The sequence below is a fragment of the Bombus pascuorum genome, chromosome 1 (genome assembly GCF_905332965.1).
Source record: "Bombus pascuorum chromosome 1, iyBomPasc1.1, whole genome shotgun sequence".
NCBI classification, from domain to species: domain Eukaryota; kingdom Metazoa; phylum Arthropoda; class Insecta; order Hymenoptera; family Apidae; genus Bombus; species Bombus pascuorum.
This window is the reverse complement of record NC_083488.1, coordinates 17,530,445-17,553,552: the sequence shown is the minus strand read 5'-3', so window position 1 is coordinate 17,553,552 and position 23,108 is coordinate 17,530,445. Positions and strand designations below refer to the sequence as shown.

General features: G+C 36.1%; 1 protein-coding gene across 5 annotated transcripts in view; it reads left to right on the top strand.

Annotated features, from left to right (window-relative positions):
* Window positions 1-5,781: 5,781 nt before the first annotated feature.
* LOC132907080 (uncharacterized) overlaps window positions 5,782-23,108 on the top strand; it is a 206,959-nt gene continuing 189,632 nt past the window's right edge. Inside the window, exons 1-2 of one of the 5 annotated variants that reach the window (XM_060959844.1) lie at window positions 5,782-6,268; window positions 10,129-12,399. In XM_060959844.1, coding sequence (XP_060815827.1) covers window positions 12,247-12,399 — 153 coding nt within the window. In that variant the 5' untranslated portion in view covers window positions 5,782-6,268; window positions 10,129-12,246. Of the gene's footprint in view, window positions 6,438-10,014; window positions 12,400-16,310; window positions 16,387-23,108 lie in introns of those variants that run through there. The other 4 variants (XM_060959852.1, XM_060959875.1, XM_060959860.1 and 1 more) reach the window with 4 other exon arrangements.

Here is a 23,108-nt window from a genome sequence, read left to right as displayed (position 1 = left end):
AGTGCCTGAATCTAAGGATGTCATTGTTTAGATGTCGCAAACCGCTGATTTTAATGAATTTTGCAGCTGATCACATTATTAGATCATTGTACGATAGCAACAAAATCCGTGTGTTACTTCTATCCTGCAAGTATCGGGGTAAATCAGGGGATATTTCGTTAATTTCGATATTGTTTTAATGTTCCTTATTTATAATATATCATAAAGAAACGTAAGAACGTTGTTTGATTTCATCAGACAAATTCTTTGGGTAAAACATAACATGGAAAATCGGGATGTATCTTTTAAGAAATCCAACTTTGTGTGTTTCGTTAAATTAATTTGTTTATTTAATAAACGAGAAGTACTAGAAGAAGAGATTTTTTATTTTTCATTAAACGATATATTAAATAATATATATGAAGTAATATATGGAAGCTAATGTTTAGTCCAATATTTTGTAAGAATTTTTAGGTTAATTTTTCCAACTTAATTCCTAGTATACACCGTTGTTCAATAGCTATTTCTTAAATATATAAATCTTATTTCTTCTCGTAGATCTGCTATGGTTTTTAATATAAGATTATGCTAAAATATTACTTCAATTCGTTTATTATTTCAATATATACAGGGTGCGCCGTTAGAATCCGGACAAAAGAAGTTTTGTGCAGAAAGTTGTTTATTTAAGTCAATACACAAAAACACATGAAAATGTTGTTATATCTCATTTAAAGGGTCCTTGCTGAGAACTTTTATTCTATGTAACCACCCTCTGCCTCTATGACCTGCTCTATTCTTGCTCTAAAGCGCGAGCACGCTGACTTCAACTGGTCGCGTTTAATTGTCGCGAATTCTGACTCGATAGCAGCTCGTAGGGAGTTGACGTTGGGGTGCCTGCATTTATTAGTTTGTCTCTCGATAACGCCCCACACGTAATAGTCCAATGGGTTTAGGTCGGGACTGTTAGGAGGCCAGAAATCTTTCGACCAAAACATGTCCACATTGTCAGAGAGCCAATTTTGAACAAGATGACTTGTGTGAGCAGGTGCGCCATCTTGTTGAAATAAATACGGCCTTCCAGAAGCCGTAATTTCCATCCACGGCTTTATTACTGTCTTCAGGACCTCCAAATAAACCTCCTTTGTGATTCTTTCGCCTTTTTGGAAGAAGTGCGGAGGCATGACGTCGCCCTCACTTGAGACAACGCTCAAAACGTGAACACTTGCTGGAAATTTGGTTTTGCCCACAACAGGAACATCTTCGAGATTGTGGGCCAGCCAACGGTCGTTCCTCCGATTCACTTTGGCATCCACCCGGCGCGAAGACTTTCTATAATCGCCGCTCTTCTATCGTATTCCGGGTTTTGCTTAACGAGTTCTGTCATTTTGAGGTTATAGAAGACTTATTGACATATTTAACTAACTTCAGAGTCAATCAGCACAAACATCTGAATTCTAATATGGTGGGAACTACAAATTGAATTCTGTCCGAATTCTAACGGCGCACCCTGTAATTTGTTGATCGCAACAAGCTGCATCATATACAGCGTTTATCACGTTGCGTGTTTTACGCAACGGCTACTGGCTTTGATCAGTCGGTTTCGTCAAAATGATAGGTATAATAGAGTGTGAAAATGATGCGCTAAACTCTAGCGCCCAGGTGTCATGTGTGTGAATTATGCAGTCAATGTTGCTGTGCTTGTCATGTCATGTTTTATATATAGGGTCACATTGGATAGGTAGGATACCTGCATTACCTATGTTATCTTACTGATATGTAGGTATAGGTAGGTACTCTTACCTATGTCATAGGTAGCATACTTTCTGGTACGTCTGTAAATTATAAGTAGGTAGAGCCAGCCAGAATGGCAAACGATCCTCTTGATCATTCAGAGCATAGGAAGTCACTCTTGTTACTACTTTGTCACTATGCTTTGTTATATTTTATTTTATTTACTTTATTCGCGTATATTTGCTTTATTTTTCATGAGCTTAGTGTTTGTTTTTCTTGCCTGATATATATATCATTCCATCGTGATATTCATTGGGCAAATCGTAGATTTTAATTAATATTTCGAAAAATTGAATTCCTGTTGAGTTAGGATCGGAAAGTAATCTAAATCCGTTTTGATTTAAAATTTCGAATGGATATTGATTTGGATTTGAATTGAAGCCGAGAGAATATTTTTGTCCGTACTAGCATTGCGATATTTCTGTAGGTGTGCGAATTCTAATACGATACAGCTGTTCTTCCTAGTGTTTTTAATTATAAATAAAGAGTCTTAAATATTAGAATTTTTCATTCTTTAACGTATTTGAAGTCGAATTAGAAAGACATTAACTTTTAATTACGTTTGTAAAGTTGTGATTCGCAAATATTTGAAATAAAATTTTCTTTGTTCAAATGTAATGATTTTTATTGAATTCATTTTAAAACACAGTGTTGCTATATTTTTTAACGCGTTTGTTTCAGTTACTTGTTTCTATATAGTTAGATTTATGCTGATAAATGATTGTGTCTTTTTAAATAACGTTATGTTTATAAAATGTCCAAATTCTTCTACAAAAATCGTGGGGAAATATGTTCTTGGATCACCTAATATAGGTAAAGAAAATGATAATTATCAATAGTCCCTAATATAGTTCCATCACACCTTTCATTTAATAATTTGATATTTTCTTATGTCTAATATGACTTCCTCTCAACTGTTTTTCTTTAAAGATTATCAACCCAATAAATAAGTACATTACAAATTTATTAACATCCAGGAGAAGTATTACTTATATATATGAATTTTGAATAATATCTCAAATATATATAAACATTAATTGTTTACTAATTTTAATAGGAATTAATCCTTCTGTGAATCACTAAAGAATTCATTAGGCACTCCCCTTATGTTTATACGTTTGGCTTTGTTTCTTCCGACGATTGAGTTGATATAATATGTAATTCCAATATTTGCTGTCGCAAATCATAGAGGATGTAAGAAACACGCTGACCTTTTTCCAGGTCGGCATTGCAGAACGTGAAATTATCGACGAGGTACAGAATAGACGTGACACTTGATACTGTTTCGTGTTCTATGTTTTGGAAATTATCCATAGAGGTTATCTAACGCCCCATATCATTTTTATGTCGCATGCGACGTTATCAATTCAGTATAGTAGTGATTCGATTGAAATTAAATTTTCCTCTAAAATTACAAATCAGGCATAAAATAGAATATCTTTTAATTGAAGAATGTAGAATTTTACATTTTTACAATATGTACTTTTTTAGCCGTATTATGACACCACTGGTTAGAAAAGTGTTTTCATGTAGAACATTTTTGTAAATTACAAATGATAGTTTTTTTGTATAACATATTTGTAGCCAGAAGATATAGAGGACGCTGTGTGTTGCTTCCGCCAAAACACCGTAACCCATACCAACATCACATTTTCCACTTCAAACTTAAAATTACAACTTGGGATTGTTGTTGTATATTACTGTAGCAATTATAAATCGTTTTCTACAACAATACAGGTGAAATACAATAAATAACAATGAATATTTTATTTATTACTTTTTAAACATATAAGTCAACGGAGAGATATATAATTGAAATTTTATAAAGGAATGACATAAGAATATGCGAAAATAGATACTTAACGTATATAATGTAAAAAGAGTATCCTTATGTGTATTTTTAATACATTTTAATATTGCTATATTTAATAAAACGTTTTGATTATTTTTAATTATTTCTTAATATGTGAAATAACAAATTGAAGTAGATGGAAACTAATTGCAGGAAACGTTTGTTAAACATTCATTTGCATCATAACGTAAGTTGTTTAAGTTCAGAGATTTAGCTTTTTATACAAGTGACAACTTTATCTGTCATAAGTATGTAATAATTTGTGTGAGGCATATCGTATGAAGTGGCAGATTAATGATATTAAATACCGAAAATGCAAATCTAAACGATCTTTCACTACGAATTAAAATGCCGCAATAAAGAAAAAATAATGTAAATATATCAGTATAGAAATAAAATTTTTTTATTTCGTTTCATTATAAAGTTTTTATAGTTTAATTGATGTTTTGTAAAGTGTCAATTGAAAGTTAAATATCTTACTCCAGTTATATTGATTATCTTGTATTATGATGATTATTCACAATTTTATCATACTTTACGTGACATATGATGTTCGATGCTCTTTGTAATTATACTTTGATATGTTTTTGATTTATTACTACTCGTCGAAATATATCCATATTAAATTGTTTACTTTCGTGTTACAATATTTATCGAATTTTTATGAATATGTTATGAGATTGAGAAACATATAAAGTCGTTCTCCGTTTTTATTGTAAACAAGGTAATAATGCTGGTCGATGTTTAAATTGTAACTAAAATGTATGTAAGATTTATACTATTACGGGTAACAAAATGAAGTTCGGTACATTTAAAAAATCTGTACACTCCATTACAGCGATTTTCCAACTAATGGTTAATGGTTAATGGTTCTTCATTGAATTTGGAAATGAAATAGTATTTATTTAGAAATTAATTCACCTTTAAATTATCCTTTAGATAAAAAATTTGATATCGAGCATGGTATATTTAAAATTCAGCAAACTTATGTGAATATGATTGTGGGTTCAAAACACACAGACATACACTGATATGTTTGTACATCTCTATTTTTTATCTTACTAAACATTATATTATCGTTATTACCGATCTCTCTTTCAGGATCCATATTTAAAATAGAAATGAATGAAATGTACAACAAAGATACGAAGAATCATGCGATCAACCGTTTTTAGCATCATATTCTTTCCTCAAGATTCTACATTGTTCATTCAATCATTAGAAATCAAACAGAAGGGTAACGTGTCACAGTTGCGATAATCATGCATCGCTAATAAATATAAATGAATAACTTATTACTTATCGTAATTAGACTCATAAGTAGTTTTGTCAAAATGCAAAACAGCTGTCCGAATAATAACTTCTGTAGAAATCTACCACACAAGTCAGCGACACAGAAATAGTTCATCAATAATTACTTCGATCAGATCAGTCTCATTGTTCCCCACTAATAATGACAAGGATCTCTATTTCTTTCAACAATTTCACGTTATTACCTTCTAAAAAAAAAAAAAAAGAAAAAAAAAAAAGAAAAAAGGAAATCGCACGTTATCTGGTCGAAAAAGCTATCTGTTCGTCAGTACCAATACGATTCGTCAATACCATCCGATGGATCATCCTCATCGTATCTCGATAAGGAACTTCCGTCAAAAACGTATACGATCCATCCTCGACCGTGGTTCTCTTGCTCTACTCTGTTTCCCCTTGGTCAAATTGCATTTCGGATTCGCATAGCGCCTCGCCAGGGCAGGAAGCGGCAGCAGGCTATATCGCAGAAAGTCCGTTCGGTGTTGCACGGTATATATACGGTCCAGAGACTGCGCAGCATCCCCACGACCGACGAGCACCACACGAACGCCACGTAAACGGGACACAGAGCGGGGGTGATAGGGGAAGGATTTCGGTTTTTAATCCGTAGATGTGGATACGTGGTGGGGTTTTGCAGGCTGGAACAAAGTAGGGAGGAATCCCGCGCGCTAGGGTGGTAATGATATCGCGAAACCTGCGGGTCGTCCTTCTGTACCACTCCACTCTTTACCCCTCGCCGTTTTTCGCCCCTCTTTCTCACGCTCCCACTACAACCTCCCTCCCTACCAGACCATCATCCCTCCCATCGTCAGACGTTCCGGCATCCTGTCTCACACCCTCCGTCCTCCACGGTTGGCGGGGGTTGCTACTTGCCTCCTAGTGACTTTCGTGGGGCCGAATAACACGTGCGTGCGGAAACGCGACCGGTATCCTTCGACGATACCTCCAGATCGGCCGATTGCTAAATCGATCGTATCAACGCGATATCGTAACGGTATTTTTACGTGCCTCGTCGCGGGTGATAGTTCTATTGGTGGGTGACTCTGGTGCCGTCGATCATCGACAAGCTGCGCTCATCAGCTGACTGCCAAGAAGAACTCGAACTCGCGATCGTACACGGTTCGATATCGATTCGGTTTAGTTTGCTTCAGTTCGGTCATCACAACGAATTGCATTTCGATGACTGGCATATGTTGGTTGGTCGTGTCGGTTTGAAGATCGTCGTTGAAGGGCCGATCGGCTGATCCTTTCTTCCAGAGGAACTATGGATAGGGTGTTGTGTGCCTGTGAACGATCAGAAGCATATCGTTTATCGCAAGATATTCTGCACGTTGGAAGGTGAAGGAATTATCGACTTATTGTCGATGTCATTTCGTCAGTGATTTACTAGTCGAAATCGGTAGCGATCCAGACGGCCGGATGCTAATTGTAGATCGATATCGCGTACAATAGTGTTTGATTTCGTTTACGTTCACGAAAGAAACGCTAAGTTTGCTGTGCGATTAAAGTAAGTAGAAGTTCCGATGGTGTAGGTGAAGGTAATTTGTGTTGGATTTACTTCATAGTGTATTTCTTTTCGTTTCGAGAATATCGGAGGAAACAATGTGTTTTTTAATGAACGTAATTAGCCGTTCGCTCGAGTGACGTTCGTTTTACTTCGCGGAAGGAAGCACTCGAAGAAGGAATGCCGTTCTAATAAAGCCTCGTCGCGTGATGACGATTGTTCGGTTAACGAGAAAAGCTCTGACCTTCTTGCACAATTCCAGTCGACCCGATTTGAAATCGCGTAATTCATTTATGAGAACCGTCCAGAAATACAGGCGTCCGCAGCTCGACTCGTCCTTATGGAGAGAAATAGACCGAGGAAGCGGAACAATGCTATATTTGGATTAGTTCGACGGTGCTTTTATCACCTTAAACATGATGTTCGATTGCTTCGCGTCTCTATATCGGATTCGAGAAGTTCTCGTTATTCTCAAAGTGGTTTCTTCGTTGTTTGCGTGACTCTACTAACGTGTACGGGCGAAAAGGAAGATAAGATAAAAGTCAAAGGGAAAGGGTTAATGAAAAGAGAAGTGCTGACAAAAGATTCTCCGAGCTGTTGGCCTTCCGACAACGTGTCTTTTTGACTCTTTAACGTTAAAGATAGAAGCTAGATATATGTACGTGTTGTTTATAGTAAACGTATTACGCACATTTCTTTGTAGGTTCCTCATTTTTAGCGGTTGATCATATGTATATTTTGCACACTAATATCCTCGTTTTTCAATTCGATTTACGATTCTACCCGTTCCATAAAATTATATTACGAGATTCTTCTATACGACGTATTTTTACGAATTATGTTGCAAGTTTGTTTGTAACGCATTTATTCCTCTTGTCGCATTCTAAATCTCTCATTATACGCCTTAACTTAGGGATGCAGGTGACGTTTTATTTTTTTTATTTTCCTCTATCAATAGTTTACACATGACTTAATCCTCAACACCTTTTAAAATTAATTTCTCAATCAGCACTCGCAGTATTATCACTATTCTTTTTTCCACGATAAAAATTATTTAGCGACAGTTTAGATATTTCAAATCTTGAAAATCTAAAAATTGGAAGATATAAATTTAGTCCAAAATTTAGTTCTTGCGAAGTACGGCTTCCATATTTTTAAAAAATGCTATTTGACAAAACAATATCCAACGTTTACGCGAAATATTCCTTGCTGGTGAAACGATAGGGGCGATAGGAAAATAAAAGGGTGGTTCCGCTCGATGGTCCGTGCTCACTGTCCCTCTCGATCTTCCGTAATGACCAATTGGAATGATCGATAAGCCGAATGACAGTCAGGCTCGTATTTGTGTAAGAGCGTTGCTGGAAAGACGGGAAAGGGCTGGAAAGTGATGAGAGAGACAGCAATGCAGTCAACGTATAATGGGCGTCGTATTTGACGAGCAGGTTATGCTGCTTCTTGCTGGTTGCTCCTCTCTCTCACTTTCACTTTTACTCTTTCTCTTTCTCTTTCTCTCGTCCTGTCGCATTTCAATTTACATGTATGCCGTGTGCTTATGCATTATAGTGCCAGCCAAACTACCAAATGAGAAGCAGGTATTTGCTTAGGGAATAATTGTGATCGTTAAACGAATCGGGAGTCGCGGTTTAGGCCGTGGAATTGAACAAACAATGCTTTTGTATTCCTCCAACGGATCTTAACGTAAAGAATAATTATTCCACCGGAGGTTGGAACGATATTTTTTTAGGTTGATTTTGCGAGGTTCCATTCTATCATCGCATAAAAATGGTGATCCGGGTTCGTTGAAAGCTCACAATCGGGAAGGAGAATTTCTTCGATTCTTGTCTTCAGAGGGTTGAAACGAAATGAATATTACGACTTGGGGGTCGTAACCAAAAGATAATAGTGTAATCGGTAGTTGTTTCTTTCATTTATAGCGGTATTTGTGGATCTAAATGTATTGTACTTGTTTCAAAGAAGCGAGATAATTTTGTGTTGTCTGCTTAAATTAAAAATGTTTTGTTTATATTATATGTTTCAATTTCGCATTTAAAACTTTGTTTTATCTTTTGGTTTTCGCGTTATTGTTTTCTATCATTCATAAGTACGATAAATCCAAATAAAATGAATAAGTCAGTGAATCATTTTTGTAGTTTCCATATCATGCAGATGAGGTGTTCTCGGTTTTTCTGATAAATTGCGGACATAATTATCAAGTGAAAATAGAAAGCAAATACGGTACAAATTTTGGCTACAAATGTTTTATTATATTTTTATAGTTAAACGCTTAATGTTGCGGGAAATAAAGACATTTTATAATAAATTGCGATCTCTTACATGTATTGCACAATAAAATATTTGTCTGTGATGTTGTGACAAAGTACGTTTAATTATACATGTTACATTAGATTCAACATTCATTACTCATTTCATAACGAAACATTTAGATAGAGTTAATCTTTACATAACACATATATTTTTCTTATTGCCATTTGCAAATTATGTCCTCACAATTTGTAAGAAAAAGGCCTAATTTGAAAAATCCTATATTTTTAGTCTTTCTTTTATGTTTTTACAAATATATACATATATTTATAATATAATTACTCTATTATTTCTACATCAATCTTCAAGTTCAATTAACTATAACCCAATAACCACCGAATTCGAGTAAAGCGATGACCGTCTTTGAGTCTCCTTTGACGTTACAGTTATTCATCCTCAAAATCATCCGAACAAGTGAAATTCGCTTGCGAACGAATCGGAGACCGAGCGGTAACGTGAACGATGAAAGCGCGGACTAGAATCACGCGAGGCAGAATCCGCGTAGGTGGCACGTTCGCCCGGTCGCGCGCAGTTTATGATAATATTTAATCCAGTTATAGCGAAGGGTGAATATAGAACGAACAGGCCGAACCTCGTGGTGGTTAGTCGATGACTCGATGCACGGTGTCGTTGGTAGCGGTAATCCAGTTATGCTCGAGCTACGGACGCAACGCGTTGCGGTCTACTAACGGTCCGACCGAATTCTGTTCACTGATTTACTCGTCTATCGTTTATGTTTCAACCGATCGTACAAACAGAAGATCGGACGATCAAAAATAGACAAAAAAACCGCGTAAGGAAGAACAAATTTGGACCAATTGGAAAAGTTTGCGACAACGATTTTCCATGTTCCGGCCCGCGAACGACTAATTTCCTCGGTTAAGCGGATTACGGGGTTAGTCACTGACGTTTGCCGCGTACCAACTGACCACGCGACGCTTTGATCTTCCATCGAGTGCCAATGTCTATTGTTGGCAAAGCAAATTGACGTGGCCAATGTGTCTCTCTCTCTGTCTCGTTTCGTACGTAACTCGTACCTTTCGATGATCCCAAGTTTGTTAATCCTTTCGTTAATCCCTTACACCCGTTATACGGAGTCGTGACAACAATGTCGAAGATCAGAGCATCGATTCGGAAGTAGTTTGGTCCGTTTGGTAATGGTTCGTCGGTTTAGCGCTTTGCCTTATCACGACGAATCAGGCCGTCAGAATCGATAGGTTACGGCTACAGACGCGTCTTAATATTTCGTTGCTGCGAATCTCATCGGTTCGCAAAGCCTTCGAGTTCGAGAGGCTCTTTACCAATGGTGACACGTGTTTCGTCGGTTCGAACAGATTTTTCGCAACATGGTGACAATTCCACTTATTTCCAGGTAATCGCCTACGATCGTTTCGTATCCTGAAATCAACTGGAAAAATATTTGGCCCAGTGCTATAATCGAAAGTTCCTTTACTTCTTGCGGCTTCTGTCCTATGCTGAGTATAGACAGCGTTGTCGTATTAGTGAATCTTTGTTGTTCGTGCTGTGATCAACGACCCAAAGTGTTGCGATCAAGATCCGGATAGTTTTGAAGAAATAATTCGTTTCATCGTGAAAGTGTTTGAGACGTTACCTCGAGGAATAAGAAATAATCGTTCGAACGAGTGAAACCTGCAAATCTTTCGATATCACGAGGAAATGACTATGTTGTCGCGAGTCGAGTTCGATCGAAGGATCAAAATCGAAACATAGAAAAACACGAACCAAAGAATCATTGTGGAAAGCTAGTTCTATCGCCAAGGATCCGGCTCGAAGTATCCAATGGTTCTTCGAGGACTGGTCGGACATCATGCTCGATCTCTTTCGCATTTCGGTGCAACGGTAGCTGGAATAGAATCGATCACACAGGACGCTAGAAGGGAACAGAGCTGCGAAGTACGTGGAAGTCATCCGAACGAAGAGATACACGACGAAGGAACGATAAAGGGACGTAGATATCCTTGTCACGGTCTCTTGATTGTGGGAACACGCTTTACTCGTGGCGTCCTGCGCATTCGACTTTTAATGAACAACGGCACGTGGCCTTATAGCTTGAATCGACGACGAATAAAAAGGAGTAGAAAGAAGGCGTTCAAGGGGCGAATAATCGAGCGACATTACAAATGTTCGTCATTCCTATGACTTAGAATCGTTGTTAGTGAATTAATGAAATTCTAATTTATGTAGAGAGGCGAGAAATCCAAAGGTGCTCCTTCGTCGAAGATGGAGATGTTCCATGTGAATAGATGACGAGAAATTAATACGCGATCTGCCTTCGATGTATGTTGTTCGTATTATCGGTAGAACATTATATAGAATATGAAACGTTGATCGTTAAAAGAGTTTAGAAGATTTGAAATTAGACCGTGGATAGTCGGTCTGTTTACGCTACAGGGAATCCTGATGGAGGGAAGCTTCAATTAGAAAAAGTCCAGGGAGGGCGAGTTTGTTCTTGGCGAAACGGTGAATTTACGACAGCTTGGGAGGAACGTTAAACTGCTCGTAACTGGGTAAGAAAACGAACGTGGACTGGTAAACGAAAGAAGGATTATTCCTACGATCGATACCCTTTCTTCTATTGTAAGATGTTTAATCCTTCATACGGTTCCTAAAAGGATTTACTCCTCGATCGTCCAGCTAGGTGTGTTGGATCTGCTCACCTTCGAAAGCTTTCGGTTGCAAAACTATTCCATTCGATCGGACAGATATATTGAGAGTAGCCGTCGAAACGCGAGAAGAGCGCGCGCGAAAGGGACAAGGCAAGCCGAAGAGTCACGTATCCTCGTATTCGCCTCTCTCGCGGGAAATCATCGTCCACAAACGAATAGAGAGAAACATCTCGCCGTTCCGTACCCCCTTTCCTGTGACATCGAGAAAATTCGTAACAACCGATCCGTTAAGAAGATATAAATCCCACGATCATCGAAAGGGAAGAAAATATTTCGACGAATTATCCCAGTAAAGCCTCTTTGTATCGTACGCCCGTATTACAAGCTTTTTAAAGCGAGAGTTAGCTACTTCTTTTTTAGATTCTGATGTTTAACGAAACAATGAATTCCAAAGCGAAGAAACAAGATTGGAGTACCGCTTAACGACGATTGTCTGTTTAGTAGAAGTCAGTCGAAGTCAGATACAAAAGGGAAAGAGGCCTGGGGAAAACTACCAAGGATTGAAACGAAATCGTGGGCGGAGTTCGAGATAAGGATATCGAACGAAGGGAACTCGTGAAAATAAAAGTAAACATCTACGATAGACCGGGAAAATCGGCTGGAATCGAAGGCAGGAAAAGCGGATAACTAGTCGAACGCGGTAGCTGACCCGCTTTCATTCCTTTTCCGAGGGATTTTCATCGTAGCTGTCCGGCCGCGCGTGCCGATCTCTTAAAAAGACTTAACGTTTACCACGAAGGAACGAGAATGTACCCTGGTTGGAGCATCGGGAGAATCGGACCCTTTACCGGGAACACGAAGAAATGAAGTTATCAGTGTCAGCTTATAGAGCTCAGGCCAGTGCTCACAAAAAGATCCTTTCCAACTATCAGCATCAATTGAGTTACGGGGCCACCAATCAGGCGTCCTCGGCCCGGACCCCCTCTGATCCCGCGACGTTCCTTACTGGCTTCAAGGTTAGAGCTCATTTACCTACTTTTATCAATAGTGCTAAATATATATTTGATCATATTAATTTTTTAAATAATAAAATAATAGCAAGTTCTCGGATGTATAATTATATGGGGAAAGGTTTCTTCGTAAATGCAGGGTATCCATTTCAGAATTGGTAAAAACTTAATTGAATGATATGTTTCACGGAATTCGGTGTGTTTTATCATATGTCGATGGTGAGTATTTGTTCTGGGAATAACTAGATTTATTAATAAATGGGATTCGTTTATAACGTGATATCGGCCAGGGTCAGGATTATTACCATGTCTTTCATTCCTAATAGGAAAATAGAGAATGGTCGTTAAGCTTCAAATATTTGCTTGGACAGTATTAGGTCAATAGCTTTTAAAGTGTTTTCGTGATTATTAATTGCTAATTTTTTTCAAGTTGATAGTAGTTTTCTGTATTCCGAACGAGCTCGTATTTTTGATAGTAAGAAAATTAGAGGATAATTTAGGAGACAAACTGTGGAGAGCTTGATTATTTTCACGCAATTACAGCAATTTTCTGTTTGTTTAGGTGTATTTGAGACAATGTTTGCTTAGTTTTTTTATAAAACAAGATTTTAGGATCGAGAAGCAGTAAAAGGTAAACCTCAGACTTTACTTGGAATACGTGATTTTTTACTAAACGCATACACATAGATTTTCTGGTTATTACAAAATCATTTCAAAAACAATTCGATTAAATAAACTCGTTATAGGGTACGTATTTTATTGTAAAATCGAAAAAATCAGAAATTATTAAAATGGTATTAAGAAAGGATAAGCTCGACAGTTTTTGGGACAAATATAGAAGCGTTTCAAAATCGGAACGAGTAAAATTAAAAAAGCTAATCAAGGAGAATATACGGAAGGGCAAAAAACATGGTAAGATGTACGTGCTTGGTTTTTATTCGGGTCTTAATTGTGACTTCAGTTTTTCTACAAAACTGTGGTTCTCCTTCTAGCATTGTCCTCATTTTCCTAGCAGATGTACTGGTTGAGAAATAAAAAGGTTTAATTCTAAAAACTTTTAGAACGCTTAAAACGTGTACACTTTTCGAGTATTCATCGTTTTCCCTTTTAATTGTCAAAATATTTTTCGAAGAATAGTGTAAAATTAGGGCATCTATTGAGAAGTCTTTTGTAAAACTTAGGAAAATTTTATTCTCTGATTATTTATTACTTGGGAATTTCAGTTACGTGTTATTAATCAATTAATACATCAAAACTCAGAACTCTTAACTTCTAAAGATATTATAGAAAAAAAAAAAGGTTTTTTATAACTCCAGACTATAACTCCAAACTATAAGTTAATCACGATTACGTCATTTTTCATAATCATCGTAAAACTGTAATAATTTTAAAAAATTTCAATTTATCCAAAATTTTATATTCCGTTCGATTTTACATTTTTATGCACCAAGCTAAATAAATTTGTTTTTTATCGTCGTTAAAAATCCCCGATTTAAGAACTCGGGAAATTGCAAAGTAATCTACCAGTCTTTGACTTTGATGGAACGAGATTTCGACTTGCCACGCCATTACAAATCGTCACCGCGACGCGCGACGTATCGCTTCTTAATGGCATCCTCGATTTGCATGTTAGCCGCGTGATTTAAATTTCAAACGAATTTCCGTGCTCGTTGTATCGAGCAACCAAACGATTTCGACACGCTCATGTCGTCGATATAACGACGACGACTACGTGCTCTCGCACATGCTCCAACGGGACAAACCCATAGAAACGACAGGAGGATTGTTGGCTGTAATCGCGATAACTATGCAGCTTTATCGTCGTTGTAGCGTCGACCGCGTGTCAACGGTTGTTTTTTTCGTCGACGAAATATGCAGATGATAGATTTATCGACGGGAATAAGGGACTTAAAAGCTCACTCTCCATTAGCACGATACCTAGATCGGGGAATATCGGCCGGAAATTAGAAATATTAATCGTTAGCACGCGTTTTAAAGCGAGATTTCATTCACCACGGCAAACGAACGTTTAATGGCCGGTGTTCAAGTGGGAGAGTATAATTTCATTTCTGTGCCGAATAAAATTTATCACTTTTTAGAATTATCACGGTCATTGAGCCGATCTTTACTATCTATGCTACATGTCTATTAACTAATAAATCATTTTTATAAAATATTTATCTTCTTATTGGTAAATTTTATGTATACGTTTTACGTAAATTATCGTGAAAGTATCTTTTCTAAATTTCATGTTGAATATACATATTTGTCACTAATCGGATTTTCCTTGCCTATATGTGCTATGTATATGTTGGAAAATAATTTTCATACAAAATTTATGTTTACAATTTAAAACATTGTACATACATTTTACATTGTTATTATCGTGTGTTAGAAGATCGTAGACATATGATAAACGCATTTGTTAACTCTTCAAAGATTGATAGAATAATACGTCTCATGATGATTTTTACAAATACTGCTGGCTTGTATAACTTTTCTGTCACGATTGGCCTAGGTATGATCTAATTACATATTAAACTACTTTTTACTTTTTTCATACTTGAGTGTATAATCCGCTATGAATGTATTATAATTCATTGTTATAATTTCGGGCGATGATTGCGACATTTTATTGGATTTTAAGTGTCTTCATGAAACACACATTGAATAGCTTAAATATCGGCTTCTTTTTACTTTTTGGGTATAATTGCAGAGTTATTACGACATTACGAATGTAGTTTTCTTAATGTAGATAGTAGTGTTAATGTAGGTGATTTCTACAGCAGTAGTGATAATCAGTCATTATAATGAAAGTTTGCAATCACATAGTAGGTTTTTCTGCATTGTACAGAGTATACCTGAGAAAGATTGTTTTTCTTTATATTATGAACTCGTAAATACGTTAATATTTTATTTATAACATCAACAACAACTAGTTATCATTGATAACTAGTAATTAATTTATTCACAAAATGTATCCTACTTTTAATATAAAAATTATTCATTTTGAATTGAATAGATCTTATTTTCTGTATATCTATTAGAGAAAATCATTTTATAGAGAATCATTCATACATGTAATCTAATATAGATCTCTATTTACACAAGAGTAATCTTGTAATTCTTAACGTAAGTTAATAAAACATCATCCGAAGAATTTTATGTCTATTTTACGTAAATTTGATGTGATCGGTAGAAAATTAGAGAAATATATCTGTACCTGAAATATATCTGACAACGAAAGAAAATATGGAAGAAAATAAAGAGCAACGGATGGACGAATAATTTGTTTAATTTAATAAAATTAAATACTTTTCCTGCATACGGACAATTTTTATGCAAAAATTAGTACCGCAACATGGATTAAAGTTATTATATTTCTCAGATATAACCAGACCTGCAATGGAATTTTTAGGACCGCAATCTCCATAGAATTAAAAGCTCTCTTCGCTAAATAAGCTTTTAAAGTGAAATTTTCCAAATCTATCTTTTTGGATATGTAGCCAGACGATGTTTGATAAGGTAACATCGCATTTAAAAAAATTAACACCACTAAATCTTCTGTATTTTTAATGAACAAATTTGTGAGGAAAAACGAAATATAGAACGAAATAAAGAACGAAACAAAGAACAAAATAAACAACGAAATAAGGAACGAAATAAAGAACGAACGTTAAAACAGATGACGTATGTAACTTAATTCCGAAGAAGATGAACTAATTCTAATTTGAAGCTCTCAAGTACAGATATATATTCTCAACTTCGAAACAAATAAGTTGCTCGTCGTTTTGATGTTTCGATGTTACTAACGACTGCGCCGTAGTCGAACAGTTATAAAAACTAACTAGCCAAGAGATTAAACTTCACCAGCGAAAACAACGGTAATTGATTTTTTTTCTTTTATATGGATGCAGCTCTGAGTGCGCCAGCTAGGAGCAACAGTCATAGAAAATGTCGAATAAACTGCCAGTGGTTCGTATATCGGTTCCCGTAAGTGTTACTGCTATCTACTCTGATTGAGTATACACTATACACACGGAAATTATTATGCGAAGCGCCGAAAGGAAAAACATGCGAATAATGTTCGGTTGTTTCCGCCCAGTATCCAAGCGTAGCGTGTAATCGATTGTTCGGTAGTTTTCCCCTCTTCCAGTCTTTAGCGACCAGACAGAGCGTAAATAGGAAAAATAGAAATCCTTAGCCTTTTTTCACATGGCGATACACGTACACGATACGTGTATGACATCATACATGTACGTATCGCGATACATGTATTGCCGTGTGAAAGAGATCGTATGAGTTGTGATTTTATTCCCTACACGTGATGTCTAGCATTAGAAACACTGGTACGAGCTTCGTTATCGGAGAATTTAGTTTCGAATTATATTTCTTTCGTTATATTTACCATTTAGGTGTATTCTGTTTCCATCTCCTCTTCTATCATTCGTAGTGAATGTTATGTATTTAAACGATTAGAGATAATTTTAAGCGATAGATTTAAAAATTAGTCGGAAAGTCTTTGTCTTGCGAAATAATAGCTGGGTGTGTATATTATATTCTTTTGGAAAGTAAGAATGAAACGAAGTATTATATTGGGTGTCTTGAGAAAGCATATTTTTATTTAAAAGAATAATATAGTGAAATAAAAAAATAAAGCTGTTGTTAAATATATTAATATCTTTGATATATAATAATTTTCCTAATAAAGATTTTCAGTGAAATTTTCTAGTGTGACACCTTTTATAATGTTCGTTTTGCCATTTAATAATTTCATCACGAATTTCTTAATTTGTATTATTAATGATACTGTATGTATGTTTGAAAAGATTTAAACGTTTAGAGATCTTTCTGCAAATATTTCTTTCCTCTCCAAAATATATCCCGAGCTATCAACACTCGTATTGATCCGATACTCGTAATATCATCCAATAGATAGAACAGAAAATATTCTATTATAAGTTGTCGATGCTGAGCTTGTTCCATCTTTTCTCAATCTTGTCAATTCCTTTTGCGGTTATGCTATAATATTTGAGACATTAACAGGTTGTTTAAAATCGAACGATGCTTTTATTGAAATTATTTAAATCTGTACATACTTATTTTTCTACAAAAATACAGTAGCTTTAAACGTATCGTAATTTTATCCGTCATCGAACGTTTCAACGAATATTCATCGCGAGTATTCGTTGCAGCGACCAATTTTAATCGAGCCGTTTAATGTTGTCCTGGCATGAGATCAAATATAAGATCAATATTAGCCATAGAACTCGAAAATGTCATCTTTTACGGTTATGTCTCGATGTGTTTCGTGCTTTCTGAAGAGTGATTAAAATCGAAGATTCTACTGGATACACGCATCAACTCAACTTCAAGACGAAACTTCAACTCAACAATTTTATTTCTAATTATCTTATCCTGTCAGAGCCATCTTTAAAACATGTAAACGATAAGGTTATTGGAGAAAAATATGATAGGCACAAATTCGTTGATTTTTGATGTTATTTAATAACTAAAAGGGCGCATTTTAATATAACAGCATATTTCATATTTAAAAAAGGAAACAATTTATTCGGTTGGAAGATATAAGCCTCTTAGCAATAGATAAAAAATCTATAAAGTTTTGTGAAAGAAACTGATCCTCGTACATATCCAATACATATCTAAAATATGACAAGTAATATTTTTGAGAGAAATCAATATTTCTGAGGTAAATATCTTTCAAAAGAATCCCATAATCAAATTTAATAAAAAGATAGTTATATCTTTCACATTAACATTGTCTATAAACGAAAGTAGACATCCGCAGTTTAGCAACGAATTCTTTCTCTTATAAAACTTGTCTTATCCTGTTAGAATCATCTTTGAAATATTGAAACGATAGACACATTTAAATGTCTCAACGACAACCTCCGATTTTCGTAAACTAAAATTTAACGACGAATAATGTGACCTATGGCAACGAATTTCTGGTGACAACTACCTCCATTCTCTTCTGTGTTTTTTTACATCTCCTTTCGTAACGGTAAACGTCATTACCATTAGGTCGCCACTACGCTTTGCTTTCGAGATTAGAGTAAAATTGTATCTGCCATCGCGATCGGAAGTCGGACGTGTACCGATTGTTTCTCGTAACGGCCGAGTTGCGTTGGATAGTTCGGATAAGTGGTAGATCGGGTGTGTGGCGGCAAAGCGTCGCATCGATTCGTCTCTTTCAAGACATATACAAACCTCCAACTATACCAAGAATTCCGGTGGTTCTGGACAAGTGTCGGCGATATCACCGAAAACTTCGCGGATTCCATTTCGTAAATACGATTTTTGATTCGTTTTAGGAAGTACACGTCGATACTTTTCAAGTTTTATCGAACCAGAGACCGATCTTGAATTCCATCAGTGAAAGGAAGAGTCGCGTTGCAACAATGCTCGATTTCGTTGAAACATTGACAGGTGAAATCCTCCGTTACAGGGAGAAGCTCTTGGTTGCAAAATTGTTTCGAGGTTTTTGAAACTCAAGGTAATGAAGAGAGGCCCATTAATGGCTTCCGAGCATGAAATATTCACCCTTGGAAAATGAGATTCCAACAAGTAGTCGCGGAAGATCAAATTTGATCGAGTAAATGTTACAGTAATTGCAACGATAAAATTAAAGGCAGCGTTAAGTTGTATTATCGCGAAGCCGCGTTGCAGGACTATTCTATTATACTCGATAAGCTCTTTATTTTCAAATTCTTTAATTTGTGAATAATGAAATTCAAAAGGTATTTCTAAAATGATAAAAAGACTTCTGATGTTAATGGAAGTAGTGACAGTTAATATTATATATAGCGGTATATATATACAGTAAATAGCAAAATATATTATTTCTATTCTACGCTTCCTTACTAGGTAATTTATATTTTGCTAATTTCATAAAAAGAGAGTAAACGCTGTTCCTATAAAAATTACACATTCTTATATATTTCTTATATATAATTCCTTATATATACATAATATGTAAATATTTGATCATCATTAATTCATATATTTTGTCTGATTTCAAATACCGTTACTACAAATCGATCAAACTGTCTCGATGCTTATGACCTAAGTAGCCTATACCTAAATATATCTACTACGTTTCATTTTTATGTCCTCCTTCTGTTTAAAAATATTTTGTATGTGAATAAGGAGCACAACAAAGAAACGAGATCAACGAACGTATTATATTTTCACGAAAAAATATGTGTAGAGAGACTGGCTCGTTAACATCGCCAGAGCTAAACTAATTCTCTCTTGCTATCGCGTTGCATGCTTGGCCTTCTGCGGACGGTGTCGCGCGCAGGAAATAAGCTATGCTCTTTTGAAAATAAGGACGTCACGTGGTCCACTTACCTATTCCCAATTACTTGTAATTGCCCTCTTCGTTACCGTTCGAACGTTTCTCGTATCAAGCGTTCCCTCGGGGAAAAGTTCCAGCTGGAGGCGAAACGATCGGTCGGCTTTCGCTCGCGTGACGAGCACCATGCTACTTCAATTAGTAGGCCTGTACGATACATGCATGCGTGCCGCCTGCTGACGGCTACCTCGATCGGTCCATGTTCATATTTTCAATTCGATCTTCCTCGTTGATCGTGCGCAATGGCGAACGTCGATATTTCAACGCGACCAGAGAAAACGATGCATTAAATTTTGATCGGCGCATCGAGCAGCCTAACTCGCATGGAACGATCTTGTACTTTGTTTCGATCGTTCTTATCAGTTGTCTTCGTTAATGCTGAAGGAAAATTGAATCAGTATAGGATTGAATAGCTTCGCGTTTTCTTGTGATTATATTAACGCATTGGTATAATGATTTCTTTATACTAAATATTGCAATATTAAATGTATATATTTCAATATTAAAATGTATATAATTTGTTCTTAACCAAAATTATTATTCTTTAATAAGTTTACTTGTTTTCAACCAATATTATTATTTTGTGATCAGTGGCTAATTGATAAATCGTGCTCGAGTTTTTCAAATCTGAGACAGCGTGAAATTATTTCTACGTTTATTTGAGTGATGTTCTGTACTTTTTCGTTGAAGTATGCGTGCAAGTGCTATTCGCTATGAATGTAAGAATTAGGAATTCAATTGAATTGATTCGATAATAGTGTTATTATGGTCTAGAAGTATGAATTTCTGAAGTGAGGCTTCCAGGAATCTGGTGATACAAGCATTAAGGGTCGGTATTTTTATAGTTTATAACTCTAGTATACGATATTACACGAATTCTAAGATTGTTTCATAGATTAATTTTCGAGAATCCAGATTTGTTCCCAGAATGGTTTCCATTAGAATTGGGATACTAACTTACTTGAATCTATATTAGTTATATTGCTTTTAAGAGGGTTTTGCTATTGTTCTAAGTTTGATGTATTTCTGTGACATAATCGTATTTTAGGAACTTAGTGTCATTTAGCTTTGTCTTCAGTCATTGGATTAGAGTAGTACATATATCTTGTATTAAACTTCATCAGTGGTTTTTTATTATAACATTGTACTTTAATTCTGAAACTTTAATTGCAAGATTTTTAATGTAAGAATAATTTGATATGAAAAAATTAAAAAGACGCCCTACTACGCATAATGCTTTGTACGTTAGTACGAGGGTGACTCAAATATAAACGAGACTTTATTTTTAAAATAATTTTATTCAGTGAAATAACATAGCCAAGCACATATTATTTTTCAACATAGTCTCCTGCTTTGGAAATGCATTTTTCCCAGCGGATTGGGAGATTTTTGATCCCAGCATCGTAAAAAGAAGAGTGCTGTGTCAGAAGCCAATTGCGCACAAAGGCCTCCACCGCCGCGTCGTCTTGGAATCGTTGTCCTCCTAGTGCTTCTTTAAGCGGTCCGAAGAGATGGAAATCGCAGGGCGATAGGTCAGGACTGTAGGGAGGATGATCAAGTGGAGTCCACCTTATTTCCTCTAATGTTGTGCAGGTTAGAGCTGCTGTATGAGGCCTGGCGTTGTCGTGGAGGAGAATGACGTCTCGAATCGGTTGGTTACGCCTTTTCGAACGATAAGCAACCTTTGCCTCCCTCAAAAGCTCACAGTAATAAGCAGCATTTATTGTGCGAATGTTCTCCTCCGTAATGCTGGTTCGAGGACGACGATCATGTTCCACATTTTCAACCAGTTCACGTCCTTCCTTGAACTTCTTATGCCAGGCAAACACGCGAGCCCTTGACAGTGTCTGATCCCCGAACTGTGCAGTCAATCTTTGCAGAATTTCTATTGGTTTGACGCCTTCATGTGTGAGAAATTTAATAATAATGCGTTGCGCAACTGAGAGGTGTACTTGTTGCTCTGACATCTTGAATACTACCGCCAAACGTGTCTGAACTGGACAACGGCCTGCTCTCCCCACTCCTGACATCCCAACCAATGCACACTAGAAGCGGCCGCTCGCTCCCTTTAAATTTACGCGCTCAGAAACAAAAGTCTCGTTTATATTTGAGTCACCCTCGTAATTAATGTTTCATTAATACTATACGTATGAAGATAAAATCGAGAAACAGAAAGTGTTTATGAATGAAATCGAGTTCCTATGTGAGTTAATTCAGACAGTTAAAAGAGACTAACATTTCCTATTGTTTCGGTGTTCGTAATCGATACTATTCGCTGTAATTACATTTTGTTGAGCGCAAATAACAATGCCACAACACAAATAAGACCATGGATCCGTCAAATATTATTTCTATCGAACTGCTCGCGATTGATGTTCTCGAACGGTACTGACGTTTGTAAATAATGTCTCACTGTACTACAAATCGTGTAATCATCTTGTCCGGACATGCGTAAATGTAAATAATTTACATACGCCAACGGATGAATTTTAACAAATATTCCTGCGTATAAAGTACTCGTGACGTGATACTTTCGTAATTATATACACGAAAATTATAATTCATAATGGGTGGTTCGTTGCTCGAGTGGGAGCAACGGTTGGCTGCGTTTGTTCTCGTGAGAAGTTTAATTTGTTAAGTATATCTCTACATTCGATTAATCATTTGCTAGTGCTAAATATTTCTTCGAAAAAATTTAGATATATATTGTTCATATATATATATATATATATACATATATATATATATATATATATATATATATATATGTCGTGTTATATGTATATAGCTTAAATGACTATTACATCAAATTGAATTAGCAATTAAATTATCATTCAATATATTTATACAAATATATAGAAAGCACGGCAGAAACAAGTAACGGCACTTCATCCCAGGGTACAAAACGAAAACAGTGATAACGAAAAGCATCTGTTCAAAGGTTCCAGCTGTAATCAATTTTCGCGCATGCAACAGTTAATTACTCGATCCACAGTCGGGTGGGTCGTTTCCACGTCGATGCGCTTAATAAAGTTTGTATTGTGAATCGCGAGTGTGCATGTACATACTCTGTTCGGTCAAGTTACGACGTCTCCGTTCGAAACGCGGTGATCATGTGTTTCTCTTTGACATGCGTGACTAAGTTCGAAACATACGCTCGGTTTAGTGCAACAACGTTCGGTAAATGACGTTCATATACACCAATGCCGATTACTTCGTTAATTAATTTTCGAATTAATGTGTACGCGCTAAATGACGCTTAATCTTGCTAAAAGCACTGATCCCACGTATATGAGGATCGCTGTTCCCCGCGATATCGTACCTCGACGTCGAGCTT